Source organism: Calliopsis andreniformis, chromosome 9, assembly GCF_051401765.1.
Source record: "Calliopsis andreniformis isolate RMS-2024a chromosome 9, iyCalAndr_principal, whole genome shotgun sequence".
NCBI classification, from domain to species: Eukaryota; Metazoa; Arthropoda; class Insecta; order Hymenoptera; family Andrenidae; genus Calliopsis; species Calliopsis andreniformis.
The window spans coordinates 11,736,048-11,762,963 of record NC_135070.1 but is presented as its reverse complement, the minus strand read 5'-3'; the positions used below and the strand labels follow the sequence as shown (position 1 = coordinate 11,762,963).

Genomic DNA, 26,916 nt, shown 5'->3' with positions numbered 1-26,916 from the left:
TGTCACTAAGTGGATAAACATTAGGAGATGAGTAAATGATTAATCATGAGAAGATTCTTTAGTTTTTCTTTCTTTGTCGAACTTGATGTAGCGATGGTTGCTCTAGTATTTTATGTATAAATAATTTCTAATTTAAATTCAATGCACTATTAGGGATTAATTTTGATTGTCAAATGTTATGACACTAGACATTAACAATTTTTTACACGATTTTAATTTTTAAGATCTCGATTAATTACTTTAAGACCAAATTTAAAACCAAGGTGTCCTTTCAATGCCTAATTTTACAAATTTTGTTACATTATGATAAAACCATGGTTCGAGGTTTACTCTCAGTTCTATCGAACCCTTATCGTCGATATATTAAATACTTGAAACGTTGTGTAATAAAGAATGTAGATAATCAATAGCCAATTCGTGGCTGTACTATGAAAATTGACAGAAAAGTCACTGCGCTCCGCCTTACAAGTACTTTCATGTCAACAGTGACAAGCATCCAGTCACTGCGGTCCTGACGATGAAAACTACAACATCTTGCCTGTCCAGTTACAACTTTCTCCCCTCTCCCCACGCAATTCTTATGCAAACAAACACGACAGTGCAAAAACCTAACTACAAAACCTAATTAATTGCGCAGACGTCTAGACTATTCTGGCTACTTTTCAAAAACAACAACAACAAAACCACCCAGTTCGATTTGATTTTTCAAAGCCCCTGTCATGCTTATTTTCAGAATCCTATCGTCTTAATAATCCACCATAACAGGTTACAGAATTCGATGTTCTTGATTTTGAAATTCCTTTCATTGATCCTCAAGTAGCTCAATATCAGCTTGGAAACCATCAATAATCAATACCCAAAGCATAGTGGAACAGCTGTCTAATTACAAAATGCTGCTCCTCTAAAGCGCCAGATTCTGACATTCAACCTCCATTTCTATCCTAACTATGCACCTCACCTATTCGCCATGGACCACGAGAAGCTCAGTCCCCAACAGCACAAGAGAACGCAAAGAAAAGCATTCTCCCTGAATCATCCATATTAGGCTACGCTACTCTTCTTGCGTTCAAGGATACCTCGTCTTCTGGTAGCCATTGGTCTCGCGACGATCGTTCCTCTGAGCGATAAAAGGCGCGGGAGAAACAAAGGAGAGGAGAGTAACAACTGGTAGCAACACTCGTGCTCCCTCCCGCTCGTCCTGCCGAAAACGCTGCACGATCCGCAGCACTGAAGGAGGAGAGGAAAAACACCAAGGGTGGAACGATCGAGGGAAACGCGACGTGAAGTGACGGATTAACCGAAGCAAGCCGTGGAAACGGGAGGGAGAGAAGCGAAGAGAAAGAGGGACCTAGGTGAAGCAAGGCGAGCCGGTGATCGTAGTGGGATCGACAAAGCTACTTGGATCCACGACAGCCACTTTCGACGGCAGTAACCACGAAGACGCCATGACGACACGATCACCCACATCGTCCCCGACTCGGCTCTCCGCTCTTGCTCTAGTCGCTGCGCTTTTTCTTCTGCTGGTAACACGTGAGTTCACATGACAACGATATAACCGATCCCTTAGAAAGTGTGTACTCGCCTTTCCACGTTCGTTCGTTTACGTTCCACGAGTGCCGGTTCGATTAAACGCGGGAGAACTCCGAAAACACGTAGTACAGAACGCTGCGAGTATGACACCGAATATAGTCTGTGTCTGAAAGGAGTGCATCTACTTCGAGAGCAAGGAGACAACGTCCATACGAGTTTCTTATTACTTGCTAATAAAATCAATTCGAAACAATCAGAGTAAATTAAGATCTGGGTTAAGTGCTAACGTAGGTAATAAAATCAACTCAAAGCAGTCAAAGTAAACTGTTCTATTAAAGGCTACTAAAGTCTACTGAAGTTTACTAAATTAAGGAAGAAATACTAACCTCGTCACGCAACGACCACCGAGCCCAAGGTGTCTAGAGTTAACCTCGTTCTTAGGGGTCGAAAAATCTTCGAGTCGATATATCAAACGCGCACATAATCGTTTAACTTGAGTCGTCGCAGAGTCTTTCCTGCTCTAAGCACCGTTTCGAATGCTTCCAGCGCGATACGTTATTATCAAAGTTTGCAGCCGTCGTTGTCTACTGGGAGGTATATATTTACGAGGGGCGCGCGTATATTGCGGAAACAGCGTGCTAGACACCCCACCGTCTCGTTTTGTCGCGATGCTCCGCGCGCCGTTTCCCCAATATCGTTCCTCCGCTCGTAACGATAATTTAACGTCGGTCTGCGTGTATCATCCTTAAACCAGCGCTCGCGTGGCACCGCTAAAATCCAAATCGCGTTACAAAAGCGTTGTCAAATCGCTTAGTGCCGAGTAAACTGTGTAAACGGCAGAAGCTGTTTCCCTGAAACCCACTGGCAAGGTGTTCCGCGATTGTGCACGCCAGACGAAGTGCATCGCGCTGGATGCGTGGCGTTCAGTGGAGAATCGCGCTGCTGTTTCACTGCTACAGCCTCGTGTTTAATAACGAATCGATCCTCGACAGTGATGGGAGAGCTGAACGAGAGCAATGAGCTGGCGGCATGTAACTTTTTTGTAGAATACCAGTAATTAATCTTTTTGGGGATTCCAAAGTAGCTGTAGGTGTTAGACATGGATGTTAGACATATATTCCTTTAGTTTTGGTTAATTATAGTATATTTATAGTTGGAAATAGAGTGAATCATTTTTTTTAAATTCTAAGAAGTCTGTCGATACGAGAGTTAGACTCAATTTCATGAACTTTGGGTTTAGTTTATTAACTGAGGAAGATGATTTAATTTATTAGAGATGTAGAAATACTTTCACGTTCGTAAGGAAAAATTCATAACAAGAATTTAATATTCAGTGGAATTTAATTATTTTTAAATATACAGTTTTAGATACGCTGGAGGCGTTTCCAGTTTATAAATGACCCAATTAAAACGTTAATGGACAAACCTCTACAGTTCCATGTCGGTACTTTCCCAAGTCATAAACTTGTTTTCATTTGAAAGCAGATTGTATCGCATTCGAAAATACATAGCCTTTGTTTAATGGACATTTATTTTCGCGTAGTCGCTCCCAATTAATCTATCGAATCGAGACATTACTACTATAATATATCTTCATTTCTACTACATCTACTCAGACGTTACCAATACCTTTAAAACAAAAGCAAGAACGAGGAAATTTCCAAAAATTTTATCGCATAAAACTGAACAATTTTTATCAAAAAATCCAGCCCTCAAAAAGTCCACTCCCGAATAAACCATTACGATCTTCAGAGGACCGTGCAAAATCTAAACCGATTGAAAAACGATCGAAGGAGTTTCGAAAAAAAGAAAAAAGGTAGAACCAGAAGGGAGATATCGCGGGCCAATTACCGAACGATCCCGAGCGCAGTAATTGTTCGAGCCAATTAACGACGGCGCTACCGACTCTGCAAGCTCGTTCGACATCGCGGCGTGTCTCGATTTGCCGGTCTGTTTCGCGCCGCGGCCCGCGACTTTCGCGTTCCACGCTTTTCTTCCGACGATCGCCACGCGGAGAGGAGAAAGATGGTCGGGCGTTGCGCGATCGGGAGAGAAAAGGGACGAAAAAAAGATCGCGGTCGCGCGGAGAACGATTCCGCGAAGGAATTCGTATCCGCTTTCCATCTGAGATTTCGGGCTCCTCGAACGTGGAAACCTGCTCGCGATGCCCATGAGAAGTTTATATTACACGTATTACATTAAACGAGCCGTTGGAATCCGATCGAGCCGATTTATAGGATTTGCGAACCGATCGAGCGTTTCCACGCCTCGTGGTAGTGTGACGAACAGGGTCACGTTTCGAGAATCGGTCGGCGATTACTGTGCCAGTGAATTTAATCGGTCGCGGAGTTAATGCGCCGTTAAGTCTCCAGGGGATTTATTTTCCTCTTGGCCTGTTGCGATTCGACGGCCACAGGCGCGGGACGACGAATTTCAGAGTGTTAATTGGGACCGCGAGTAAACAGGAAAACGCGATGATTGCCGCGAGAAATGCTTGGACACCGATTCTCCGTGGTAGAAAATTCGAAATAAGAGACTACTGAGACTTTGAGGAGAGAATTGCTCCTCGCTTTTGTGTATTTATTTGTTACTAAACTGATGGACAGATTTCTGTAATTCAGGTATTGATCAGACGTGGAAAGAAATTCCGTGATAGGTATGAGTTAGAGTAGAAAGGGACCGTATCTAGCCAGACGTGCATTTTCAATCTTTAGTAGATATGCAAGGTATTCGATAATACATGTCAAAAAATTTAGAGGCTGATTCTACATGCTAAAATGAGACGAAAATGAAAATTTATGAAGAATGATGAAGCATTAATTATGAAAGATTCACCTGAGTTGGAAGTTATTCTACTGCCGATGTGCATTAACCATCTCAGACCCATCGATGGTGTCGTGTGAGACATCGTTTCTGTGGCCCACTTTTCTTGATATTAGATATGTCATCATATTCTTTTCTTTTGATATCTAAGCACACGTTTGTACGTGCAGAATTAAGGATTCGTTATTATTATAATTCCGTACCGTTCCGCTAGCTAGCTCCCAACAGTCCTGATAATCAAGTGTGACCTTATCAAAGATATGACTGACAGTATACAGGATGTTCGGCTACATGTGAAGCGAATTTCAAGTGTGATTGTAGATTAGAGATTGTAGAAAGTCGAGAATAACGAAATCACTGTTGCATTTAGAGGTCAAGTGATATCTTCCGGACCCTCTCCAATAACTCATCCTGGATGAGGGCTAATTCGTCCTTATTTGCTCACTTGATAGTACTGGCTGCTGGGGGTAGATACTCTTCATAATATCATTAATAGACATTAAGTTGCCTGGGAAAGTTGCGCTCGCTACTACAATCACTGTTCAGGTCGAGTGTCGTAGAACTTCGCAATTAAGAGAGGCAAGAGTCCCCTCTCATCAATGGCTGTGATAACCACTGCTCCCCTTAGACACTTCACGAATGAAATCCCGCTTAACCTATAGCCAAGCAGTCTATACAGCAAACCAATCTATTTTTCAATTTGCTCTGAATACCCTGAAGATATAGTAAGCGTACCAAGCGCTCATAATGAAGGAATATTGTGTACAGAATATTCGACAACAGGTGTCAAGGATTTTAAACAGTGATTATGCATGTCGAAACATAACGAACAATCAAGAATAAGAGGATTGCTTTTGCAAAAATGTCTAAAATTCGTATGAAACATAATATATCTTTCTTAGGACTTATTCTACTGATGGCGTGCATTAAACAAGCCAGAGTCCAGTCAGTAGAATAAGTCCCGAGTCAGACACATTTCCCAACAATGAATAACTCTGGAACTTAGCTTCACACGCAATTTCCTCTATCTTCATTTTCGTCTTATTTTAGCACATAGAATTACCCTATAAAATTCCCGACACCTGTCATCGAACATCCTGTACACTCTGTCGCTCGAAGAGGTGTACCATAATTACGAGTGGTTGTGTAAAAATCATCGCCATCCTGTCCCTTTTCCCTCGCTCCAAGCGTCTATTTGTTCCTTTCCTCCCTTATGTAACTCGGACTGCAGCGGAGCGCGAGACTCTCAATAAAGCGGGTAAACGAAATTTATTGGGAACAGGCGTGCTTCTCTGTTCCAACAGCTGATAGAATTATAGCAGACGGAAACGTAAAACTCGATATTCCAATTTAAGAAGCCGGCACCAGCTGAGCGATGGAAAATATCGCGTCAACAGGGGTTCCAGTTCCCCCATTTGGAGAATTAACCGACGTCTTCTCGCGTTCGAGCGCCGAGTCGTATCTCGTATCGAAGATCTTTGCTCACGAAGAGGTATACGACTGTACGATCGCGGCGCTGTCTTATTCCTCGCTATCGCGGCAAGTCCACACGAGAATACGTGTGTACATTGCGACATTAGACTCGAGAGTCGTATTATGTAGAGGCTGGCAATTACGCTCGCCCGCCTTCTGCTTTCTCTTTCCTATGAAAATGTCAAAGGTCCGATATGTATATCTCTCTCCATCGTCAGCCGCTCTGTCTCGATTCTTCTTTCAATCTCGGCTCGACGTCGTTGACCTAAATTTGCCACTCGCGTCCACCTCGCGCGCTAACGACAAATTTCCCATCGATTCCACGTCCTCCCTTCGCGCGCGGTTTCTGCCACCTTCGAGACTTGTGACGTTCGCGATCGTAACGATTTAATCGCGCGCTAGGTTGCCGTTACCGCGACAATAATTACGCACTAATGGCTTGCGGCTGGAACGACGTAATGCATCCTCTTGAACCTCGAAATCGACGAGGCTTTGACGGCTCGGCTTCTCATTAGCGATTGATATCGAGCCCTGCGTAGATTGGGAGCGATGATGCTAGTGGTTCGACCGCGAAACGTGAACAGGGAGGGGTACTCTGGCTTCTATGTTCGTGTCAGTTCCATTACGGAGGATATATTTCGTAAAAGAATTGATAAAATGCCGAGGGAACTGTTTTTGGATAGATTGTTGGAATACGAGAAAATTAAAAAGACTAAATAGTAGAATAGTTTTATTTTAATTTTCGAGTGGGATGGTGACACTGTTAAAATACGAGGTGAGATTATGTACAAACTATGATTCTAATATAAAAGAGATTAGCTTAGTAGGACCTCTAGTAAGTATCTTAACAGGAGTGTCCAACAGAAGGCACTTTCTTAATGACTGATTTTATTATTTCCAATAGACTACTAATAAACCACAGTTCAATTCTCAAAGTCTCAATCGATGTTTTATTCTTCCTCTACTGTATTACATTAACCCTTAATGAAAGAGACTAAGAATAATAAAAATCTCTAAAAACTAAGAATTAATATCTTCTTGAAATGATATCGATTTCAGGATATCGATACGACCCAAGAAAATAATTGAAAATAAACCTGCGCCAGGTCACAAGAATCCTACCCATCGTACCTATATAACCTTTTGATCGGGTGAAAAAATCTCTGCTCGTTTTCCATGGAAAAATAGCGCTCGAGACGTACCCAGATGCATAAACGAATCACGTTCCATCCGGTCCCGTAACAACACATTTTTCTCCAATTATCAAATACCACAGTGGAACAAAGTGGTACGCGCGACAGAGCGGTGTATCTCACGCACGTTACATCACCGATTACAAGCAACAGTTAACGGCACCGCGAAACCCCGTGCACGGATCGTTCTCCAGATGTATCTAATTTTCCTCGGCACGATTTTTCCTGAATCCGCGATTCGACCGCGTCCGGGACCACCGTTTACCCTGTAACCAGCCACGATTTATGCTTGGACGTACGTCAATCCCGTCGGATGGACGATATCCTGTCCACCGAGAGAGACGTAACGGTACGGCAGCTCGATCAAAGGGTTAGCTGCGCGATCTTCGACCGGTTCTGCGATTCGTTAGCATCTATCCCAATGATAGGCATTGACGTTCGATCCATATTTATGCTCTAACCCTGATTTCCTTGCGGTCCTCTCTGTCAGCGCGCTCGATTAGTTGTACTAACTAGAAGGAACAGAGCGTGGTCGTAAAATCTGCGAGGGTACTGATGTTGAGACTGGACAGACGTTATCCTAGTGTCCAGTTTGTGATAGATTCACTATCAGCTGTGTTGGAGAAATATATCTGAAATTGTTGAATAAAACAGTAATGGACTGTTCGGTATTTCGTTAGTATAAGAGGATGCATTTGTAAAAGTGCCATAAAAGAGTCTAGATAAGAAATACTTAGGGAAGAAGATAACTAAAGCTACTGGTACAGAATATTTCAAGGAATGATCTGTAACGATGTGTTGGCTTTGGCAAAATATTACATATGAAAAATGATACAAAACACTGATAGAAAAAGAGTTGATAAGGTTCGACTATAGCTGTATTCCAAGTACCATAATATTTTAAACATCTTTCATCTCAGACAGTAAACATAAAATATATTCTAAACTAAGAGACTAAGTCCTAGTTACGTCTAATATCAACAAATCTGCCTCCTGTATCCCTCACACCATATATAATTATTAAATATTTCACTGTACTAAAGACACAGCATTTCAATACGCCAACTCCAGAGCAAAATTCAAAAATTCACCGATCCTAAGTGAAACTGGCACAACTATACATCATAAGTCCTGAAATTCTACTGCATCGGTCATTCCAGCACACTGATAACATAAACTGGCGTTATGTCTCCCCTAACAAGCACACGCAGACATTATTTCCAGGAACAGTGAATTTCGCAAAAATTACGATATAGTTGAACAGAACCAGGATACACGAACAGATGATCAGCATACCACGGTTCTATACAGATCGAAGTGGTCCACATGCCAGCGAGGTCCAGCGTTCGAGGAACTCGCGTTTTGCATACCGTCGCGATTCGTAACGATCCACTCTGTCGTAGAATCGATCTTCAACTCGACTACGCATCGACTACCGTTAACCATCGATCTGGGATCGGTAACCAGCGACGGGCAGAATTTATTATTCTACCTAGCGTGACTCTGAATTCGATTAGTTATGCATGCGACCGGTTCTGGGTCTTCTCCTTCGCGGAACATTCCGTCGTTTAATTATTCGAGAGGCAAATTGACGGCAACTTCTTGATGCTCGTCTGTCACGGGTCAACGAGTTCCTCTTTCGCCTTAAATAATTCGCAAATATCGCGTCCCACGAATTGGAAAATAAATGAATGATAGCTAGACGTTTTTCCACCGCGCGATACTTCGTCGTTAATCGACGATAATTAATCAATCTCGGTTATGTTTACAGAGGTATGCAGCGAGGCTTATTACGGGAAGCTTATTGGCAAGCTGTCGGAACTTCATCATGGTGTCAGCGGTGAAGTTTACGCCGTGGACGGGCGAACTCTGTTCATCAAGGACTTCACGTACGATGGAGAAGCGCCAAGTTCGTAACCAAGAATCGTGCACGAACCTTCTCATTTTGAGCTGTGCGTCGATCACCTGGCTCGCGTTTTCCGCTAAGACCAAGCTGTGCGCGTCGATGAAGACGACTCTTGGTGCTTCACTATTCAGAATATCTGGTGAAGACTTTTCGAGCTATCCACTTGTTCTGCATTGATCGCTCGAAGAATAGATACCAGTGAAGTAGTAACTGTTTGATGTTACATCGTTCTTCGTTTTCACTTCGAGGCTTCACGAGATTTGTTCCTACTTACATTTAATTCTGAAATTCAAGTCACGTCGTATGGGATGTAATATTTATTTAGAGTGATTGATTGACTGCGCTAAAAGTGAGGAAAAATTGTAGGTTGAGAACTGAGTCCTTGTTTTGTGATAATGAGTCACAAGTGAGTGGATAATTGCATTCTAAATATTGAAGCAGGCATTGTTACTTCGTTGAATTTAAGCGAGAAGAGCTCTTCGGCAGTCATTGATCCATTAGTTAATGTTACTTTAATATTGAAGATACTCTTATGTGTGTACAGTGTATAAATACATACTTCGAAAAATTATTAGGAAAATATTAATAGAAGCATTTAACGAAGACATAAGTATTATGTTCATGATAAAGTAATATTTCTTTTAGTTATAAAAGTAATAGGGAACGTACTAACAATTATTTAATTAGTAGTCAATTCGTTTAGGTTTCTTTTTCTTATATAAGTTATCTCCAGCACGTGCAGACTGAAAAGAATTATAAGGCAGAAAGTTAATCTCGCTGAGGAAGGTTTCTCTGCAGCTACCTTTCCACGCGTTCGCTACTCTCGCTTTTCACCGCGTGCAGTTCAATAAAATTGAAACGTTCTTTTAAGTGGGCTACATACGATAAAACTCGTTTCATGAAATTTAAAAGTCAGGAAAAGAAAGAGAGCGAGGACAGAAATGAAAATGTTGCCCACTTTTTGAAGAACGTGTACATTTAATGAGGCACTTAGGACAATCTAATGAAGCAGCTACAAAAGAACGATAGAGAGTTCCTCTCCTTCATTGGCGAGCACATATTGCAAACGGGTGGTCGACCAAACGGGACAGATTCAGTAATTACCGACAATTTTCTACGAAGAGAAGTGTAATTATAATTATGCCCTTTCAGCTGCGTACTTTTACGTGGGCACTTCGAAGAGCCCCAATGGGAACGGAATCAGGCTTCGAGATGAACGTGGATCGTGAGTATATATTTACTCTATTTTCCTAAAATAGTATTTAAAACGTTAACTGGGTCATCCTTTGATCAAGAACGCTTTCAGTATATTTAAAGTATTGGATTGGTGCACATGAAATCATTTATTTTTCCTATAAAAATAAAAACCAGAACCTTCTACCAGCACTGAGTAATTTCATTTGCATCAATCCATTAATGTATGTACATACAATTAAAACTAAATCGATTCATGTTACTACACTCCCCCAGAAACTTTCAATATCCACCAAAGTGAAACTATCAACTGAAATAAAATTCATGAAACACGAAAATACAGAAGCATGAAAAAGGAGAATATAAAATACCTAAAACAGAAATATTTTAAGTAACTTCATCCCGTTCTCGATTTCTCCATAAAAAAAAAAAGTCAAGCTACCATTTCCCCCTGCAATATACCTTGAGTACAAAGGATCAACTTTATACCTATAGTTTAAAAGAACCTTGCATAAAAAACGTCGAACAGTAACAAATAGAATCTAAAGCACGAACGATTGAAGACCTCAGAAAATAAAACACAATCGCCTCCATTTGAAACAGAACGGAAACGCTGAGGCGATACCGGAAGAAGGGCATCACGTTGTCGTTACCCGACGGCAAGACCCTGAGCAACATCAAGTGGTTCTCGGTGTGGTGCGACGAATTCGCCGTGAGTAAAGCAATGCATCATGCTCGTGACCTTCAGTGTCGCATCTTAATCAACTTGCACGAGGCAGAAACCGGTATCGTTTTCTTGTCGTGCAACTTTCACGCTCGTGGCTGTCGCCACGCGTGCTTTCGCGAGCACCAGATAGAAAGTAACTGTGCTGGCGGTGCGCCATGCACGGCCAGGACCCCTCCTGGAAATTGAGCTCTACTGCCCCGCGGGAAACTTTTCCGAAAGAGAGAACGGTCGAAAATCCGATTATCGGCGAGAGAACTTTTACGTTGAAAAGTCACAGCTTGTCCTGCTGACGAAAACTGGGGGAAAGTGTCTGTGACGAGGAACGTAATTTCTCGACGCGAATTTCACCGAAAAGTTACGACCGAGGGGTGAAAGCTCGCGGGCCGCGCCGCGTGCACCGCGAAATTTCAGATTTAATGAGAACCCCGATGGATGCACTCGCCCTGGCTTATCCGTGGCAGTTTGCATGGATCGTCGATTTACGTCCTTGATATCGCTAGGGCGACGCAAATTTATTCCGAGTTGGAGTGTCCGGCAGCAGATACCCCGCCGTGTGTTACTCGGGAATGATAAGCTCGATCATGACAGGACGAGAACGAAACGCTCGAATTTCCATTTCACGAGCGGAGTTGCCCGATGATAAAGTCGATTCTGTTCGCGGTATTATTCTCGAAGCTTATGAATTCACTCGTCTCTGCGCGAATTACGCTCTCTCGTGCATTTTGAACGCTTTAAACCCTCTTTGTTGGTCACACGGGGAAGTTGAGTATCTGGAAGGGGATTAATTCTATATTTTAGACTAACGCTGTCAGTGAATGGATCCCTTCACGCTGATTTCTTTACTGTTGATACACGGGGTATCCAAGCTGAAGGAGCCCACCTAAATACATTCCCTGTTTTTTATAACACGAAATGTTTAAGATTGTTCTTCCATGATATTTTTCCTTCGAAGCCATTCGAATTATGACATGAACGATTTTCGTGTGATTAAAAACGAAGGAGATATGTAGGTGACCTGCTTCAGCGTGGACACCCTGTATTATGTCTTGCTTGTAGAAACTCGGGGAACATATAGAAGTTTTTGAATTTTAACAAAATAAATAAGAACTTTGAGAATCACATAAGACTCAATACGTGAAGATCGATCAGTGTACAATAGAACCTCGATATTTGCAATCTTTAGATTCTACTTTTCCAAAGAATAGTATTTCGAAGCTATTTAAAAATAAAAATAAGGAAGTCACAGTAGACCAAGACGCTTAAATTTCAGTCCAGAAGTGTTGCTTCAGTTTCATAGATAATTGCATGTTCCTTGGTACGTGCATGCATCTAAGTTTTGTTATCTTGCGACTATCCAGGTTCTACTGTACTTCCATCGCTATTGTAACTCCAAAATGCATACTTAACTACAATGTTCCAGGTAAACTTCGGAGATGTCAGGATACCACGAGGATTCGACTATCCGAAGCCACAGAAACTGGCAGCTCTGAACGGTATACACGGAGTCAGTTCTGAACCCATCGTCGTAGTCGACGCTCAGACCCTCTTGGTACCCAGCTTCAGCTACGATGGCGAAGCCCCTGGTAAGCTACATAGCTATTAAATATTACCACTATGTCTGTATTAAGAAGAGAATACACTCATGAAAAAGTACAATGTCTTGAATGGGCGAAGTTCAACTAAAAGTAATTTCCATTAATAACTCTGCTTTCTTTATTGCCAACTCGTCATTATGAGTATACAGAATAGACTAAATAAACAATGTTTTTTCTATCTCTCGCTTTTGGGACTCTAATTACATTTACTTTTAACGACATATAAAAATGATAAATTAAGAAATACGCAATTCAGAGAAATAATATTTATTTTATGATTGTACGAGTCTGTTTTGATACTGAATTGACATTTTCTAATTTTATATATCATCAAACTCTTTCTCACAGATGCAAAATTCTGGGTGGGATCTGGACCATCACCTTCCCCCCAAGGAATCCGTGTCCCCGATGAGAATGGAAAGGAGCAACCTCTGCGTCAGTACAAACGCAAAACCATCGTACTCACTTTACCTGGAGACCTAACGGTTCACCAAATCGGCCACTTCGGTGTCTGGTGCGAGGCCTTCGCTGTGGACTTCGGCCACGTCCAAATCACGCAGAATCTGAATGTACCACCGTCCCTGAAAATGCTGGGAGTCTCGCCGCAGGTAAGCAGGAAAGCCTTTCTGTAGCCACTGACTCGACGAAAGAGGCGCATAGTTCGACTTGTAGAAATCTTGTACACATTTCGACCAATCTGGCTCAATTATATTTCGCTTTGTTCATGGGAAAACTTGTTCTTGATGAGTTTAATTATTTTTCTGAACCGCGATTTTGGAGTACAGAGGTGCCTAGTTGTGGTTACATGCACAGAAGAACGAAGAATGATCGACTTAATTTTTTTTTAAATCGTCTTTCAATTACAATCAGTGTAACTATAATCGAGCACCTCAGCAGGTATACGTACATACGTGTGTATTATATGTACAATGAACGCGCGCACCATTTGGACGACTGGCAATGTAGAGGCTGCCATATTTCCATGCCAATCACGTTCACGACACGAGGAAAGGGATTCGAGCAGGCTTTTACCCATTCTCGATCGATTTACATCGTCTTTAGCTGACTCGGTACTTTTGTGTCACGTCGCGTAAGTTTCCCCAATTCGGGGCCAGCTTCCATATAGTTTCATATCCCGTCGATATTTTGCGAGACGATTTGCTTCATTTCTACCCCGACATCGTCAACTAGCGCGCGTCTTCTGATAGAATAATCCTCTCTTTTTGCGAAAACATTCACTTTCGAAGTTGTAGCAAAAACATCGATGTTTCGACTCGTCGAACGACAGTTTGGCTGTTCCTCGATGCGCCTAGCCATGCATTCAATCGCGTACACAGCGTCGAATGTGTAGAAACAAACGAGCCTTTCACGGGGACCGTCAATACAGACTCCGTATTGTTTCGCAACGAATTTGTCTGTGTCAATATTTGAGTGGATATCTGGCTGTCAGCGGAAGTCGCCCTGGACGACAATACGTTCACCGATTTACGGATTTTCCACGCGAACCTCTTTGGTGTTTGTCAATACGCGTCCTACACTGTGCACGCTAATGTCTCCTTCAGCGACAGATTTTCCTGGGCCCACTATAGTCTATAGATTTCGTGAAGCGTAGTTAGAAGAGATTTGCGAAAGGAATGCAGGTGAAGTAAGGTATTTCTAATGATGGTTTAAGAAAAAATCGGGGTACTGTAAGAGAAAAGGATTAAGGAGAATTTGAGGTTTTATTAATGGATCAATATAGGAAGATATATTTTATGAACAGTAAATATGATTTGATACTCTTGATTTAGTATTCTGGCATGTATAGATTGAATCCAGCGACATTGTCTTATTTTGTGGGTCATTGAATCGTTTGGAGTGTCTCCAAATGGGACTGTTTATGTATACTTCAATAATCACGCAATTAAAACTGTTAACTACAATTGATTTCCATCATAATTCTGAGTTATGAAAACGTCATTGAATTTTAGAGACCAATAAATAATTTATGTTGGTAATTAAATACACCTCTGATGGTGGAGTGGAACGATAATAAGTCACGATATCGAACAATTTGAATTTATTTATTCTTCCTCTATCGATTCATTCAACAAACCGATTAGACTTTATACATGGCGTCCCAAATGCATACTTTACTATTTGCAAGGGTGATGAGGAAACTCAAACAAAATAAAATATATTCCATGACACAATATATCTATTCAGAAATTATACTACTAGCTTTTCTGGCTCTAGACAAAAGGACAAATATTAGCATTTTCATTCGCACGATATGTTCAATATTTACTATATCAATTGTAGTAAATGTATGTCGATGTAGTTAAGAAATGATTAGCGAATGAGAAACATCAATAACAGAACCAGAAGAGCAAATATTAGGTATTGACGTTCATTTCTTTTGATGTGTCTAAAAAAACTGCTCACGAAGAATGTTACGCCACATTAACATTCAATTAACATATGAAGATATACAGTACGTAACTAAGCATACACTTACTAGCATTTAGCAACAGTAGTCATCGTATTTGGAATTAGCGATGTGTTATTCTTCCAAACAGGAGGTAGATTAAACCTCTCCGTATATACAAGTTCGACAACAGGTGTCAGTAATTTGAAAGGGAGATTCTACATAGCAAAATAAGACGAAAATGAAGGATAACAAAGTTGCATCTGAGGCTTCGTTTCCAAGTCATTAATTATTGAACAAGCGCCTAAAATACGAGCGAACTATGTCTGACTCAATCGATTCTACCATCTTATTCTACTGACGTCGCTGCGTCTGACGTATCGATGCTCGCCGACAGTAGAATGAGTCAGACTCGTTCAGACCCATGTCAGACACATTTCACGCACATTTTAGATGTATCTTTAATGACTAATAGCTCGAATAAAAAAATAAATACAATTTTGTTATTCTTAATTTTCGTCTCATTTTAATATATAAAATTACTCTTCTAAATATTCGAACCCCGTTGTAGAACATCCTGCGCTTACAATATTTCTTTGTATGAGACTCAGGGTGAGTCTCATAACTGTATCACCTGAATCTTCTACTATTAGTTACATGAGAAAATGTTTCAAAAAAAGCATACCTTCGACACCAAACAGCTTTCATTTGAAACAGTTTCTCATGCCCCAAAGAGTTTAAAGAAAATTCAAGTGACACAGTTACAAGTCTCACCCTGTATACTTATACCTCACCACAATCTCACTATCGACTTATCGCAAATGCAAGTGACAGTACCTTGCAAGTGAAACTCATTCTAAATAATTTGACGCTGCACAACCCAAGCAACGACGTTACGTCAAGGGAATACCGAAACATTCGTAACAACTTTCGCTCGGTGAGCTCCCTCGCCGCCCTTGTAAATATCTCAAGGCACATTTGGGACGCCCCGTATGAATAACTCCGTTTTCGCAAAGACGCATGCATAACACCCTGTCTCTGTCCTTGTGTTGCAGAACGTGCATCGCGGAGGGCAGGGACAGACGCTCGGTCTGGCGAATCTGTACGAGCTGTCCACTTCGTCGTCGTCGCCGTCGCCGTCTCTTTCTCCTTCCTTCGCGAGCGGGCTGCTTACCCAGCAGCGTCCCACGACGTACCGACCGATCCTCCGTCGAGAAGATCCGGTCCAGGTGGTCCAGGCGATCGACTATCGAATACCAAAGAGCCTGGAGACCCAGGAACCTCTCGCGCAGCAGCTTCGCCGCCTCCAAACCGCCTCCCATCCGGCGCAGACTGGAAGATCGGCCGCGATCGTTCAGTACGGCGACGACGTATCGAATCTGGACGACGCGTCCACGTATCAGCAGCCGATTAGGCCAGGCGATTTGTCTTCTGTCGACGCGGAGCAACCAGCGGAGCAGCGCAGCCAGCTGGCTGCTGAGCCGCAAGCGAACTCGTACGCGAGGCTGCTGCGATTCCAGGGCGACAGAAGGCTCGACTCCTTCGTTCGTTACTGATGTTCGTTACTTGCTCTTGGACCACGCGAGAATTCCTGCTGCGAATCCTAGATAGAAGAACTGTCTATGAATGTTGCGTACAGGGTTCTCTGATACGAGCGAGAGAAAATTTTAGAGGCGATTTTAGGCGTAAGGTGAAAATGAAGGATAATGAAATTGAGTTCGAGTCTTGATTTATTAATTGTAAGGGGTTTGAGGAAGCAGTGACTATTGTGGCTACTGACGTAAAGGCACTTGTCTGGCACTCGTTGACTTCAGTAGACTCCTAGTAGCTATGTTAGTCACGTATTGAGGATTAAGTTACAGTAGGACTGAAAGTGGAATTTGAATCATAATTTAGTGACAGTGTAGTGAAATTTAGGAAATTGGTGTCAAAGACACATTTTAATTTCGATTTTGATCTTAAGTCCATTAAAGTAAGGTTCTACTGTAATTTAATTATGAATAAATATGATAAAGTGTAACTGTAGAACGGGAAGCATAGATCTTATTTTGTTCTGAACTTTCGATTTCATTTTAATTCATCGATCGAGGTCCCATTTTGTTTCTCGAAAAATTGTGTGTTATGTGCAATGGGTTACTCTTTGAAACAATTTGTAACGAGAGAAAAATAGAGATCAAAAGCACGCCTGCTGCTTTGGTGAGTTTTCAAAAGTGCACTTAACAAAGGTTTTTCCTCTATAAAATTATAATATCTTTATAGTATCTTCTTTTTCCTCGCACCCAGTTGCACAAATCTGCTTCTTAGCGAACACCAAAACACAAGAAACTCCGCAGCAGGAGTTCTCGAGCTGTCTCCGCCTCGTTAGTCGACTAATCGTTTGAAGAATCGAACGAGCTACCTTCCGCCGAAAAATTGAGCCAAATTGGTTTGAAACCAGATGACAGAATCCTGAAATCCCCTCAAGACCCGTCTCACAAGTCAGCACACAGATCACATTGTAATTCGGTCGAACACGCGCTTCGACAAATTAGCAAAAGTTCTCTGAGTCGATAGTCGAGCTTACCACCGATCATTCGTTCCGCGGAAAACTCAGGTGGCACAGCTGCGACAATATTAGCCGGGGCCTCGTTCGTGAAGTTTGCTCGGCCTGTCGCGTGCGCAGCCACTTTGGAAAGTTTGCCAGCGGCAGGACTGGGAGATGCACGGAGCCTTCTTATTTATTTAATGCCGCGCGGCGCGGGCTATCTATTAAACGGGGAATCTCTGAACACACTTGGATATATTCGTTCGTGTGAAGGAGGAGGGTACAAGGCATGTGCAAACCTTGCAGGATATCTCACCCAAACAGGCGAATACGCGCGAGGATGCCACTTATGTAGAGTGAGACGTTTCGAAATATAATAGAAAAAAGTTTTCTCCAAGATGAAATATATGTATATTATTCTGCTGTGTTATATATATGTAGGATAACTTGAAATTATGTGTCATGGTACATATTATATGCAATCTCCAGTGATATATATAAAAAAAAAAGTAGGAGTCCTCGAAGAGTTAAACAAAAAAGTTCCTTTCGCCATCCCTACAATTCTGAATCAGCCTGCGAGGATTCATTAAACGACATAATTTGTGAAACGCTTACCACAGTGTCTATCAATAAACCGAAGCATCGACTTATCACCATTCACAAATTCGAAACGAATTCACCCTGTGTGAAAGCATCGCAAAATAGGCGCAACGTATGCAGAGGAAAACTGTTCCAGGGACATATGCCTACGAGGCACGCCTTTAATCTCTCGAATCCCTTCTAGTATTCTATTCCAAGAGACGTAAACTGTACACGCTCGCCTCCGTGGAAGCAGATGCATCGCGTTCTCCTCGAACAATACGAGTCGCCGTAATTCACCACCGCTTAGCCGTCTCTCCGAGTCCGCATGAAATATGTGTCGATATTAGTGACGGTTGAATATCGGACTGTCTACCGACTCGTTCGCGAAACGCGCTTAAACGCGCGGCCAGGACGAAATCGACCATTGTGCAGGTTTCAAGCGGAACGAGGCGTTTACGATGCCAGCCGCGAATCCTTCGATACCTTTTAACCCCTTGAAACAATGCTATTGTACGAAATATCCCTTATACAGTGAGATTTGCCTTGTCACATGACTCGAGGCGAGGTCTCAAATGCGCGCTGACATTCTTCAAGCTCGTTTTGTCATAGTATTTAGAGCATTTTTAAGTCTTTTATTGTATGTGTTCTTTCTTTTCTACAGATAAGGCGAAACACACAGTAATCGATATATTGTGAATAGGTGAATAAGTGTGATAGCAAACTTGCATAGCAAGTGAATAGCAAACTTTATTATATGAGAGCCCGCCTCGAGGCAAGATGTTGGGGATACTTAACACCTAATGAACGAAAGCGTGGGAATAAGCGAAAGAGACAGTCTGTTGCAATTGAATCGAGCGAGATTTGCGAGCGAATGATATGCGATTTGTTAGTGGTATGATCATAAGAAGCGATAATATATTCCTTCTTTCTTTGTAAAAGCGTCAATTTTCGTGAAACGTGTGAGAACAGAGAATATAGAGCGAAGCGAATCGCGACGCTTTTGGCTGTGATACGAGGGTTAATCTTTCCATTATCGTGATCGAAGGAAAAGCGCGCGTTACCTCCAGGAAACGAAGAACGTTTCCACTCTAGGCCAGTTCTTCCTTCAAACAGACACAGATACATCGTGCGTTCGGGATGACACGTACTTAACATGTAAATTACATTTACGAGATGACAATTATTTTTTCTATCTTTTGTACGTTTTTACTTGAGATCAATGCGAATAAACGTATTTTTCTTGAACCATAAGCTTCTCTTGACTTTCCTCTGTTGAACTGCGCTAGTAAATAAGAGATACCTACGGAAGAAATAATTTTAGAAATCACGTCGAAAGATCGGTGTCGGTCTTGTAAACGATGGTGTAAACGGTTTATCGTTTGATTTCAGTCGAAACTGAACTGTGAAGTCCTCGAGGACAAGCTGGCGTTCGAGGTGCGATGGGCCGTAGCAGGAGACAGCATAGTCGCCCAACTTGTCGCCAAACTTGGTGAGTGTAGATTTCCGAGTTGTCCTGCGTGCACAAAAGTCCCTAAAACTTCTGTCGTATTTATCGAGAGCACCTTGAATTTATGCCATCGAACTTTCAATTAACAATATTCTTCTTCGATCGTCTGCTACAAAGTCAAGGCTAACGATATGTTCTATGTGATACTGCCAAGAATATCGTTCTTCGATAACATGAAATAGTAGGTACTTACTTCAATAGCATCGTAATTATTATTCTTTTATATTTCCTTTATTAGTTACATTTTGCCTTTGAACATGAGAAACTATTTGTGTCAATCTATTACTGCACACGCTCATTCACTCCCCCATCCATTTACTCGTTTATTCATACGAAAAATCGTTTTCCATTTAGCTTCCCATTGGAGCTATCAGGTTTTTAGTGGTTTGTTCTTGTGAATATATCTACTGAGTGTTTTCATTTTTTCCAATCTTCTTGGTCCAGTGCTGTAGTAGTCTTTTACTATGTTATTTAAATGGGAATCCATCCTCTTCCTATATGTCACACTAAGGAGCTGTAATTCTGTTTTCACCGACGTGATGTTGAAGAAGCAATTACTTTAAGGACAGCAGTTTTCTGTTTTATTCTATTCAATTCTTCCGAGATTCTATTTCAAACAGCATTCATTTACTTTCCATCCGTTTCATCTTTATCACTGTTTGTTCTATATATTGTATTTTAAAATGCTTCGTATTCATAAATTCAACAATAACATCCCCGCTGTTTAGACAACGTCGCTCTGCGTGTCACCATTTTTGCCGCTGTCAGAAATAATCGATGGTTCCACCGAACGAATCCAAAGGTTATCCACAGTCGCGTACCCTGTTTGCACCCCCGAGTCGCTCTTCCGGCTGAGGAGGCCAAGAAAAATTGCGCTTCACGGTCTAATTAACGCGTGACCGTCCTTTAAACGGGCCGCTCGGTAAATTAGAATCCACCCTACCGCACCGATTTTCTGCGCGTGGCGGAAAATAAATTTCGCGTGGACGCCTCGCCGAAATTAATATGCATCGTTTCAAGCGGACGATCGGAGCAAAAAGAAGCGACGAGGGAAAGCTGTCGAAAGAGGGGAGACAAAACGTTGAACAAATTCCTGTCGTCTGTCGAGAATTCGCGTCCACCCGTAACCACCGACCTAGCAACCACTTTATGAGCGTTCTTCCGCTTTAAGATACATTAACGCAACTGACAACCCGAATAATTATACCGACGAAACACGTATTGATAGTGTTTTATCATTTACGAGGAGAATGTCCCAGTACCTGGACACTTAAGATGTCAAATGTCCCAAATATTTCAAGACGTTTGAAATGCACCTCAGTAACTGAATATACTATTTTTTGTTCTTTTATTAGGTACATTAGAATTCAAGCTCAAAATGAAATAAAATTAGCGCTTGTGTTCAGGTACTGCGCCATGGCCAGCTATTGAGACACTTGTGTATTTGTGATTTTTCGTTCTCGGCTCGTCGGTTGCATAAATGGATCTTTAATCGACCTCTCGCCCAGATCCAGTATCCCCAATTCCCATCGATCGTACTCTGACGTGATTATAGTCACGAAAATATGGTACCCTCTCATGCACCGACAGATAATGGGCAGTACATGGCTTTCGGATTATCGGCGAACCCTGAAAGGAGCGTGATGGTTGGCGGTGACGTGGTAGTCGCCTGGGTGGACAAGCAGACTCTTCAGGGTTACGCGGTCGATTACTTCTTGGACGCGAAGTCTCAGTGCTCAGGTGGACGCGGTAGCTGTCCCGACACACGCATACAGGTGAGAGGGTTTCGCTTTTCCAGCTATCTTTTCCTGGCCAGGCTGAAGGTGAGGGAAACACGAGGGCAATTTCAGCGAGGGTTGATTTATCAAGAGAGTAATCCCTCGGGCAAATGACAGTCTTTGGCGGCGGGATTAAATTACATTCCTTTACGTTCCATTAACTCGCCTCAAACGACGGTCCGCAGGAGAACACGAATTCCATCCGATTGTTGAACGCCGCGCTGGTGGACGGGTACAGCATAGTCACGTATCAGAGGCCGCTGAAGACGAACGACGAGCTGGACCATCAAATCCTGACAAACGGTTCGCAAGCAATCATCTGGGCCATCGGCCCTCTGAATGAGAGGCAAGAGGTCAGCTTCCACTCGGACTATTTGAAAACCGACCGCTTCATCGACTTTGGTAGACCACCGGTTTGGAATTGTCCCGTTCCGGATCAGGAGCAATCTCAGCTATTCGTGGACAACAGCGAGAAGGCGAGCGGAAGTCAGGTAGATCGAGGGAATATTGAGGATGCTTGATCGTCGGAAATGATTTCCATAAAATTATATCCTATCTTTTGCACGGATGAATTCCTATTTAGGGGTTCTTCAGTTTGTGTCGTCACAGTTATGTTTGAAGACATATAATTGTTGAGAGAACATCTTGTGAAGTATGTCTGACTTGTGACTTATTCTACTGGCGCCGCTGCGCCTGTAGTATAAGTCCCAAGTCAGACATATCTCACACAAATTTTAGACGTTTTTGTAACAATGAATAACTCTGGAACGAAATTCTAAACGCAACTTCATCATTCTTGATTTTCATTCTACTTTAATATGGAGAATCATCTTTGAAAATGTCTGAGAGCTTTTCTCGAACATCTTGTAAGCAATTTGCTTAGTGTGATACGAAGAACAAAGTAACACGGTTCACACCTAGCTTTGCAGGCGACAACCTATTAAAAAATTGTTCATTGTTGATTTATCGTATTATGGATTTCATTGATAACCAAATAGGCACTGACTGCAACCACGAGAAGATCGCAACGTATTCCAGCTACCCCCGCGCCAGCGCCTAGAACCGATGCCTGGGAAATTCCACCGATTCAGTGTCACGAACCCGAGGATGGAGTGTTTTACGCTCAGATGGGCCCCACGGGAGGGAAACATGGATATCCTGCTATCACTGGTATGAAATAAGTTAAAAAGACCCAAACACAGCATCTTCTCTCTATAGACTGATAGATCACTATCAGCAACTTTACCGCGAGAAACATTTCTAAGGTCCATTCGTATGCTGATATAAATGAACTTCTGTAGAGAGAGTTTGTCTAAGCAGCTCGTTTGCTCTAAATCATTCCAACCGTAAAATTTGAATTAGTAATCAACAACAACAAACTTTCGACAAGTGAAAGTTTATTATCGGTATCTAAATGCACCTAGTTATCGATTTACTAGTTGACATGTAAACCAGTGCATTTCTCTTTCGCCAGGTCATGTTGGATGGGGCATCTCCTGGTATATAAATGGTCTACTAATTCCTGAGATCAATGTTGTTCGTGGAAAGAAGTACTCTTTCGTAGTAGAAGGAGGCGAAAATCCTGATATACCCGCTCGATATCATCCGTTTTACATAACCGACGATCCTGTTGGAGGATATCAGCACAAGACGCCCGAAGAGAAAGCTGTAAGCTGGGAACTTTCTCTGATTCCATTTTTAGAATTTATATGATAGGATAACGTAACAGGAATGCAAATAGCCAATGAACTAGAAATGGTGAAATACTCGATGAGAAAGTAAAAGCATTTTTCTGTACGAACAGAAAGTGAAGATATTCGCTGGTGCCGAACGTCATCGCGGTGTGTATCGACCAACAGGAGTGGGTCGTTTATGCAACTGGGTTCCAGATCAGAATCAAGCCCCTGCGGACGAGTTCGCGTCGTTCGGAGCTTATCAGCGAACGCTGACCCTCGAGTGCGACTATGGGGAGCCAGGGCTCGTGGAATGGACTCCAGATGAAAATACACCTGACACTGTGTACTATCAGGTACACTGAGATTATTATCCAGTCGACTAACAAATATTCTGCGATGCCACAGAAGTGTTTTGAACCCTCAGTTGATCCTCCAGATGAAATCTATATGCAACTGATGCTACTATATCTGGACCATAGAATCAAAGTGCATTAAGTTACACAGAAGATAAGTGGACCTAATATACTGACTCTGGGGTCCAGATATGTAAAATGGACCACATGAAAATGTGGTTTTTGGAGTTGTACTGTTCTTCAACTCACGATTTTATTTTGTAAGAAATTAGCCCATGTCAAAGTCTTGTAAATTCTTATACTTGAAGGTATTACCGATGTCTCTCAAAGTACTTATGAAAGACGTACCTGATCTAGGTTCCAGTGTATTTAGAAGTATTTATTTTCCATAATACTTATAAAGAGCTAAAATCCAATCAAAGTTGAAAATTCGAACCTACTTGCGAGGTACTTGATCTCAACCCTAGTCTTTGCTTCTTATTACTACATAACGCAGACATATCGCCAATTTGATCAATTACGTACCATTGAAAACACTCACCTAGACCTAGCCATAAGTTTTGTCTAACCAATCCCATTAATTAAGTTCACATTAACAATAATCTATTTGAGACGTCAATGCAGAATATTTTGTTTACAAAAGAAGTGGCCAACCAACTATTCTAACAATATTCAACATACAGTGCTTCACACACCGCTACCTGGGCTGGAAGATCAACGTCCACGACAGCTGCGACGAGGCCGCTGGCAGTGAGAACCACGCGGTCTACGTCGACCCGAACAACCAACAAGCATACGGAGACCTGGAAGGCAGCTCCAGTATCCGCGTCGCGAGCAAGGTAACACCAACGGTGGAGTTCCTTCAGCAGCCTGCCCATTCAGTTCATCGTGACCACGAGTATCGTTACCATTACCATCCAGCGACTAACCCCGGCAAGCTAAGCACATCATACACGCAGCTACTAACGACCGCTAATAACAACAATTACGTCCGCTTGCAATCATCGCCAACGTCATACGAGCAGGCGTACAGTTCGAAACCTTCGTACAGCGTGGGCAGCCATGCGTCGTATCACCCAGAGGTACGCGTGAAGGAAACGCATCACGCGCACCTCGACGAGGATCTATTGCAGCAGCACCACAACCATCATCATCATCACCATCAACCCGGGCCCACGGTCTATCGCGAACAGTCGATGATAGGAGACGCAAGGCTGAGGTCCTCCGCCAGCTCGTACCCCCCTCGACAGCAGATCATGGAGATCGAGCAGGAGCTGTTACCCCAACCCTCTAACCAGCAATTGTCTAACCTCGTTGCAGATAACACGCGACCATTGAGCCACGGGACAAAATACACTTACCCAGCTGCCTCCGGTCCGCAGACCCTCTATTCCAGGCCCGCGCCCCATCATTACGCGACCAATTACCACCATCTTTACGCTCACCCGCCGCTTCACCATCATTATCGTCACCATCAGCCAGAGCAGAGGACCCAGCTAATGATCGTCAAGAGGCCAGTGCTGACGCGACGTCCGATGTTGCAGAGCTCTCACCCGATGCCCCAGCCGACCCTACCCTTACCTTCCAGGCCAGTCTTCCTGGAGCGAAAGAAGGCCGTTTACCGACCAGCCTCTTCTACTTACAGGAAAGCGCCCGAGAAACTCAATCCTGGCAATAGCAATTCGCAGGTCGCGAAGCATAAGAAAGTCGATCCGAAGCAGTGGAACAAGATGGAGGCCAAGGTGTCCAGCATGGACGCTGCCAATTTGTACACCACTACTATGAAACCCGCGAGGAACACAGGATTCAACCCAGACTCGATAGTGATCGAAAGCGGCTTCAAGCCTATTATCAGGAACGTCGAGGTGCCCACGGACGTGGCTCAGAAAAGGATGTTAGAGAAAACGGAGTCGAGCGAGACGGCTGTTCAGGAGGTGCCGAATCACAGGCAGGTTGATAATTTCGAGCCTGTTTTTATACCTTCGCCCCCTGTCCCAACGATCGACACGGGGAAGAAGTTGAAGAAGAAGAATGCGAAATCTCGGCCAGGTGACGTGGACGATATGGAAATGGCGGCTGATAGGACGAACGCCTACTATCTGCCTCCTGTTTCTAGCACGGTAGTCAAAGAATCGCCACCTTCGTCTTCGGAGGTGTTGGTTACCTTTGATGGAAAGAAGGTGAAGGACTCTGGCTTAGCTAGGTCGATTTCTAGAATTGAGGACCACCCCAGAAGCAAACTATCGTCGGATATTCTTAGTAGAACGCCGCAGTTTGGACGATTCAGGGGCGAACTGCCACCCCTGATCCCTGAGGAGGCACGATCTGAAAATTCTCAAATAGAGGTGCGTCGTCTGCCTTCAACTGACCTGTCGACGCCTGAGTTACGAGCGATGAAGAACACAATGCTGACGCTTATAACTAGATCGAAAAGGTCGCCTCATGAGGGACATGTGCATGGACCTCCAGTGAACAGCTCTGGAACGATCCAGTACCTTGATCATGACCACCACGATCATGATCATCACGATCATGATCATCACGACCATGACCACCACGATCATGATCACCACGACCATGATCATCACGATCATGATCACGATCACGATCACCAGGACGCAACATCCTTTCTTGGCAGCACGGCCCAAACGCTTACGTCCAATTTCGGGTACATTCTTCTAACCATTGTCTTTTACTACATCATTTGAGGAAGCGATTATTTCAAAGTGAAGAAGCAATCTTTTGGTATTCATTGTAAATTCGGTAGAGTCAGAAGGTGTTTAAGCCGCGAGCGCAAACCACGCGAAAGCCACGTCCGATGGGTCACGTTTGTCGCATTTCCATAGATTTACTTAATCTTGAAAGACCTCCAAGCTGGCTTTAGTAAGGCACTCGGACGCAACCTGGGATCGTTTCGCGCGAAATAATCGTTAAGTATTGCAACGACTCTTCGATTGCGACTCGAGTTCGCTGATAGCGGGCAATGTAATCGAGGCGATAACACGGGAGAGGAATATGACTAACCACAACATTCTCCATTTACTTATTTATTTAGGTATTTATTAACGGACTGTTGTCCTTTATTCTATGAGAATGGTTCGCGACACGTATAACATCGCTGAACATCTGTATCGACCTTTGGATGTATGCAACAAATTCTAAGTCTCCAGGTGCAAGAAGAAACAGCAGAAGTATTTTATCTGTCTTGCGTGCTACGACAAGGGTTTGTTGAGTTTTAGAGTATATACTTGTACATACGTTAAACTGATTGTTAATAAATATCGTAAAATGGAACGACCTTCCTCTTTGGTACTCTAAGTCAAAGCAATGTAGGGTTTAAAGGTCGAGCAATTGAAAACTTCATAACAACTACACTTGTCAATTTTTGTCTTTTTCTAGAAAAGCACAAAACATACTGTAACATTTTTAATTCTTGTTCAGTTGATCATTGAGGGCTGTTTTTATTATTAGCTTTTCAATTACAAAAACGGAAAAACGGAGGTATATTCGCATAAAAATCCGAAACGCTTAAGATATTAAATAAGAAGAAGCGTCTGACGTTAAGCAATATTTTATTGTATAGAAGAAAAAAACAAAGAAATCTTACAAAACAATCAGTACACTAACTACTGTATACGACCGTATAGT

General features: G+C 42.7%; 1 protein-coding gene across 6 annotated transcripts; it reads left to right on the top strand.

The window, feature by feature from the left end:
• The first annotated feature begins 1,307 nt into the window (after window positions 1-1,307).
• Skeletor (DM13 and DOMON_DOH domain-containing protein skeletor) lies at window positions 1,308-26,325 on the top strand. 6 transcript variants are annotated; one of them, XM_076385126.1, is made up of 14 exons: window positions 1,308-1,530; window positions 8,791-8,928; window positions 10,078-10,150; window positions 10,723-10,831; window positions 12,267-12,429; window positions 12,790-13,049; window positions 19,344-19,443; window positions 21,052-21,236; window positions 21,425-21,730; window positions 22,238-22,409; window positions 22,714-22,907; window positions 23,044-23,268; window positions 23,952-24,107; window positions 24,813-26,325. In XM_076385126.1, the coding sequence occupies exons 1-14, from the start codon at window positions 1,446-1,448 to the stop codon at window positions 25,974-25,976; spliced, it is 3,330 nt and encodes a 1,109-aa protein (XP_076241241.1). In that variant the 5' UTR covers window positions 1,308-1,445; the 3' UTR covers window positions 25,977-26,325. The 6 variants fall into 6 exon arrangements, with proteins under 6 accessions (XP_076241241.1, XP_076241247.1, XP_076241242.1 ...); XM_076385132.1 differs by having other exon boundaries at window positions 23,952-24,300; window positions 24,349-26,325; XM_076385127.1 differs by having other exon boundaries at window positions 24,914-25,073.
• Window positions 26,326-26,916: the final 591 nt, after the last annotated feature.

Excerpts from the sequence above, each read along its gene's own strand:
- Skeletor (XM_076385132.1), top strand. The coding sequence starts at position 1,446 with ATGACGACACGATCACCCACATCGTCCCCGACTCGGCTCTCCGCTCTT. Across the intron at positions 10,832-12,266 it reads TGTGGTGCGACGAATTCGCC|GTAAACTTCGGAGATGTCAG; the intron begins GTGAGTAAAGCA and ends ACAATGTTCCAG. Across the intron at positions 22,908-23,043 it reads AGACGCCCGAAGAGAAAGCT|AAAGTGAAGATATTCGCTGG; the intron begins GTAAGCTGGGAA and ends CTGTACGAACAG.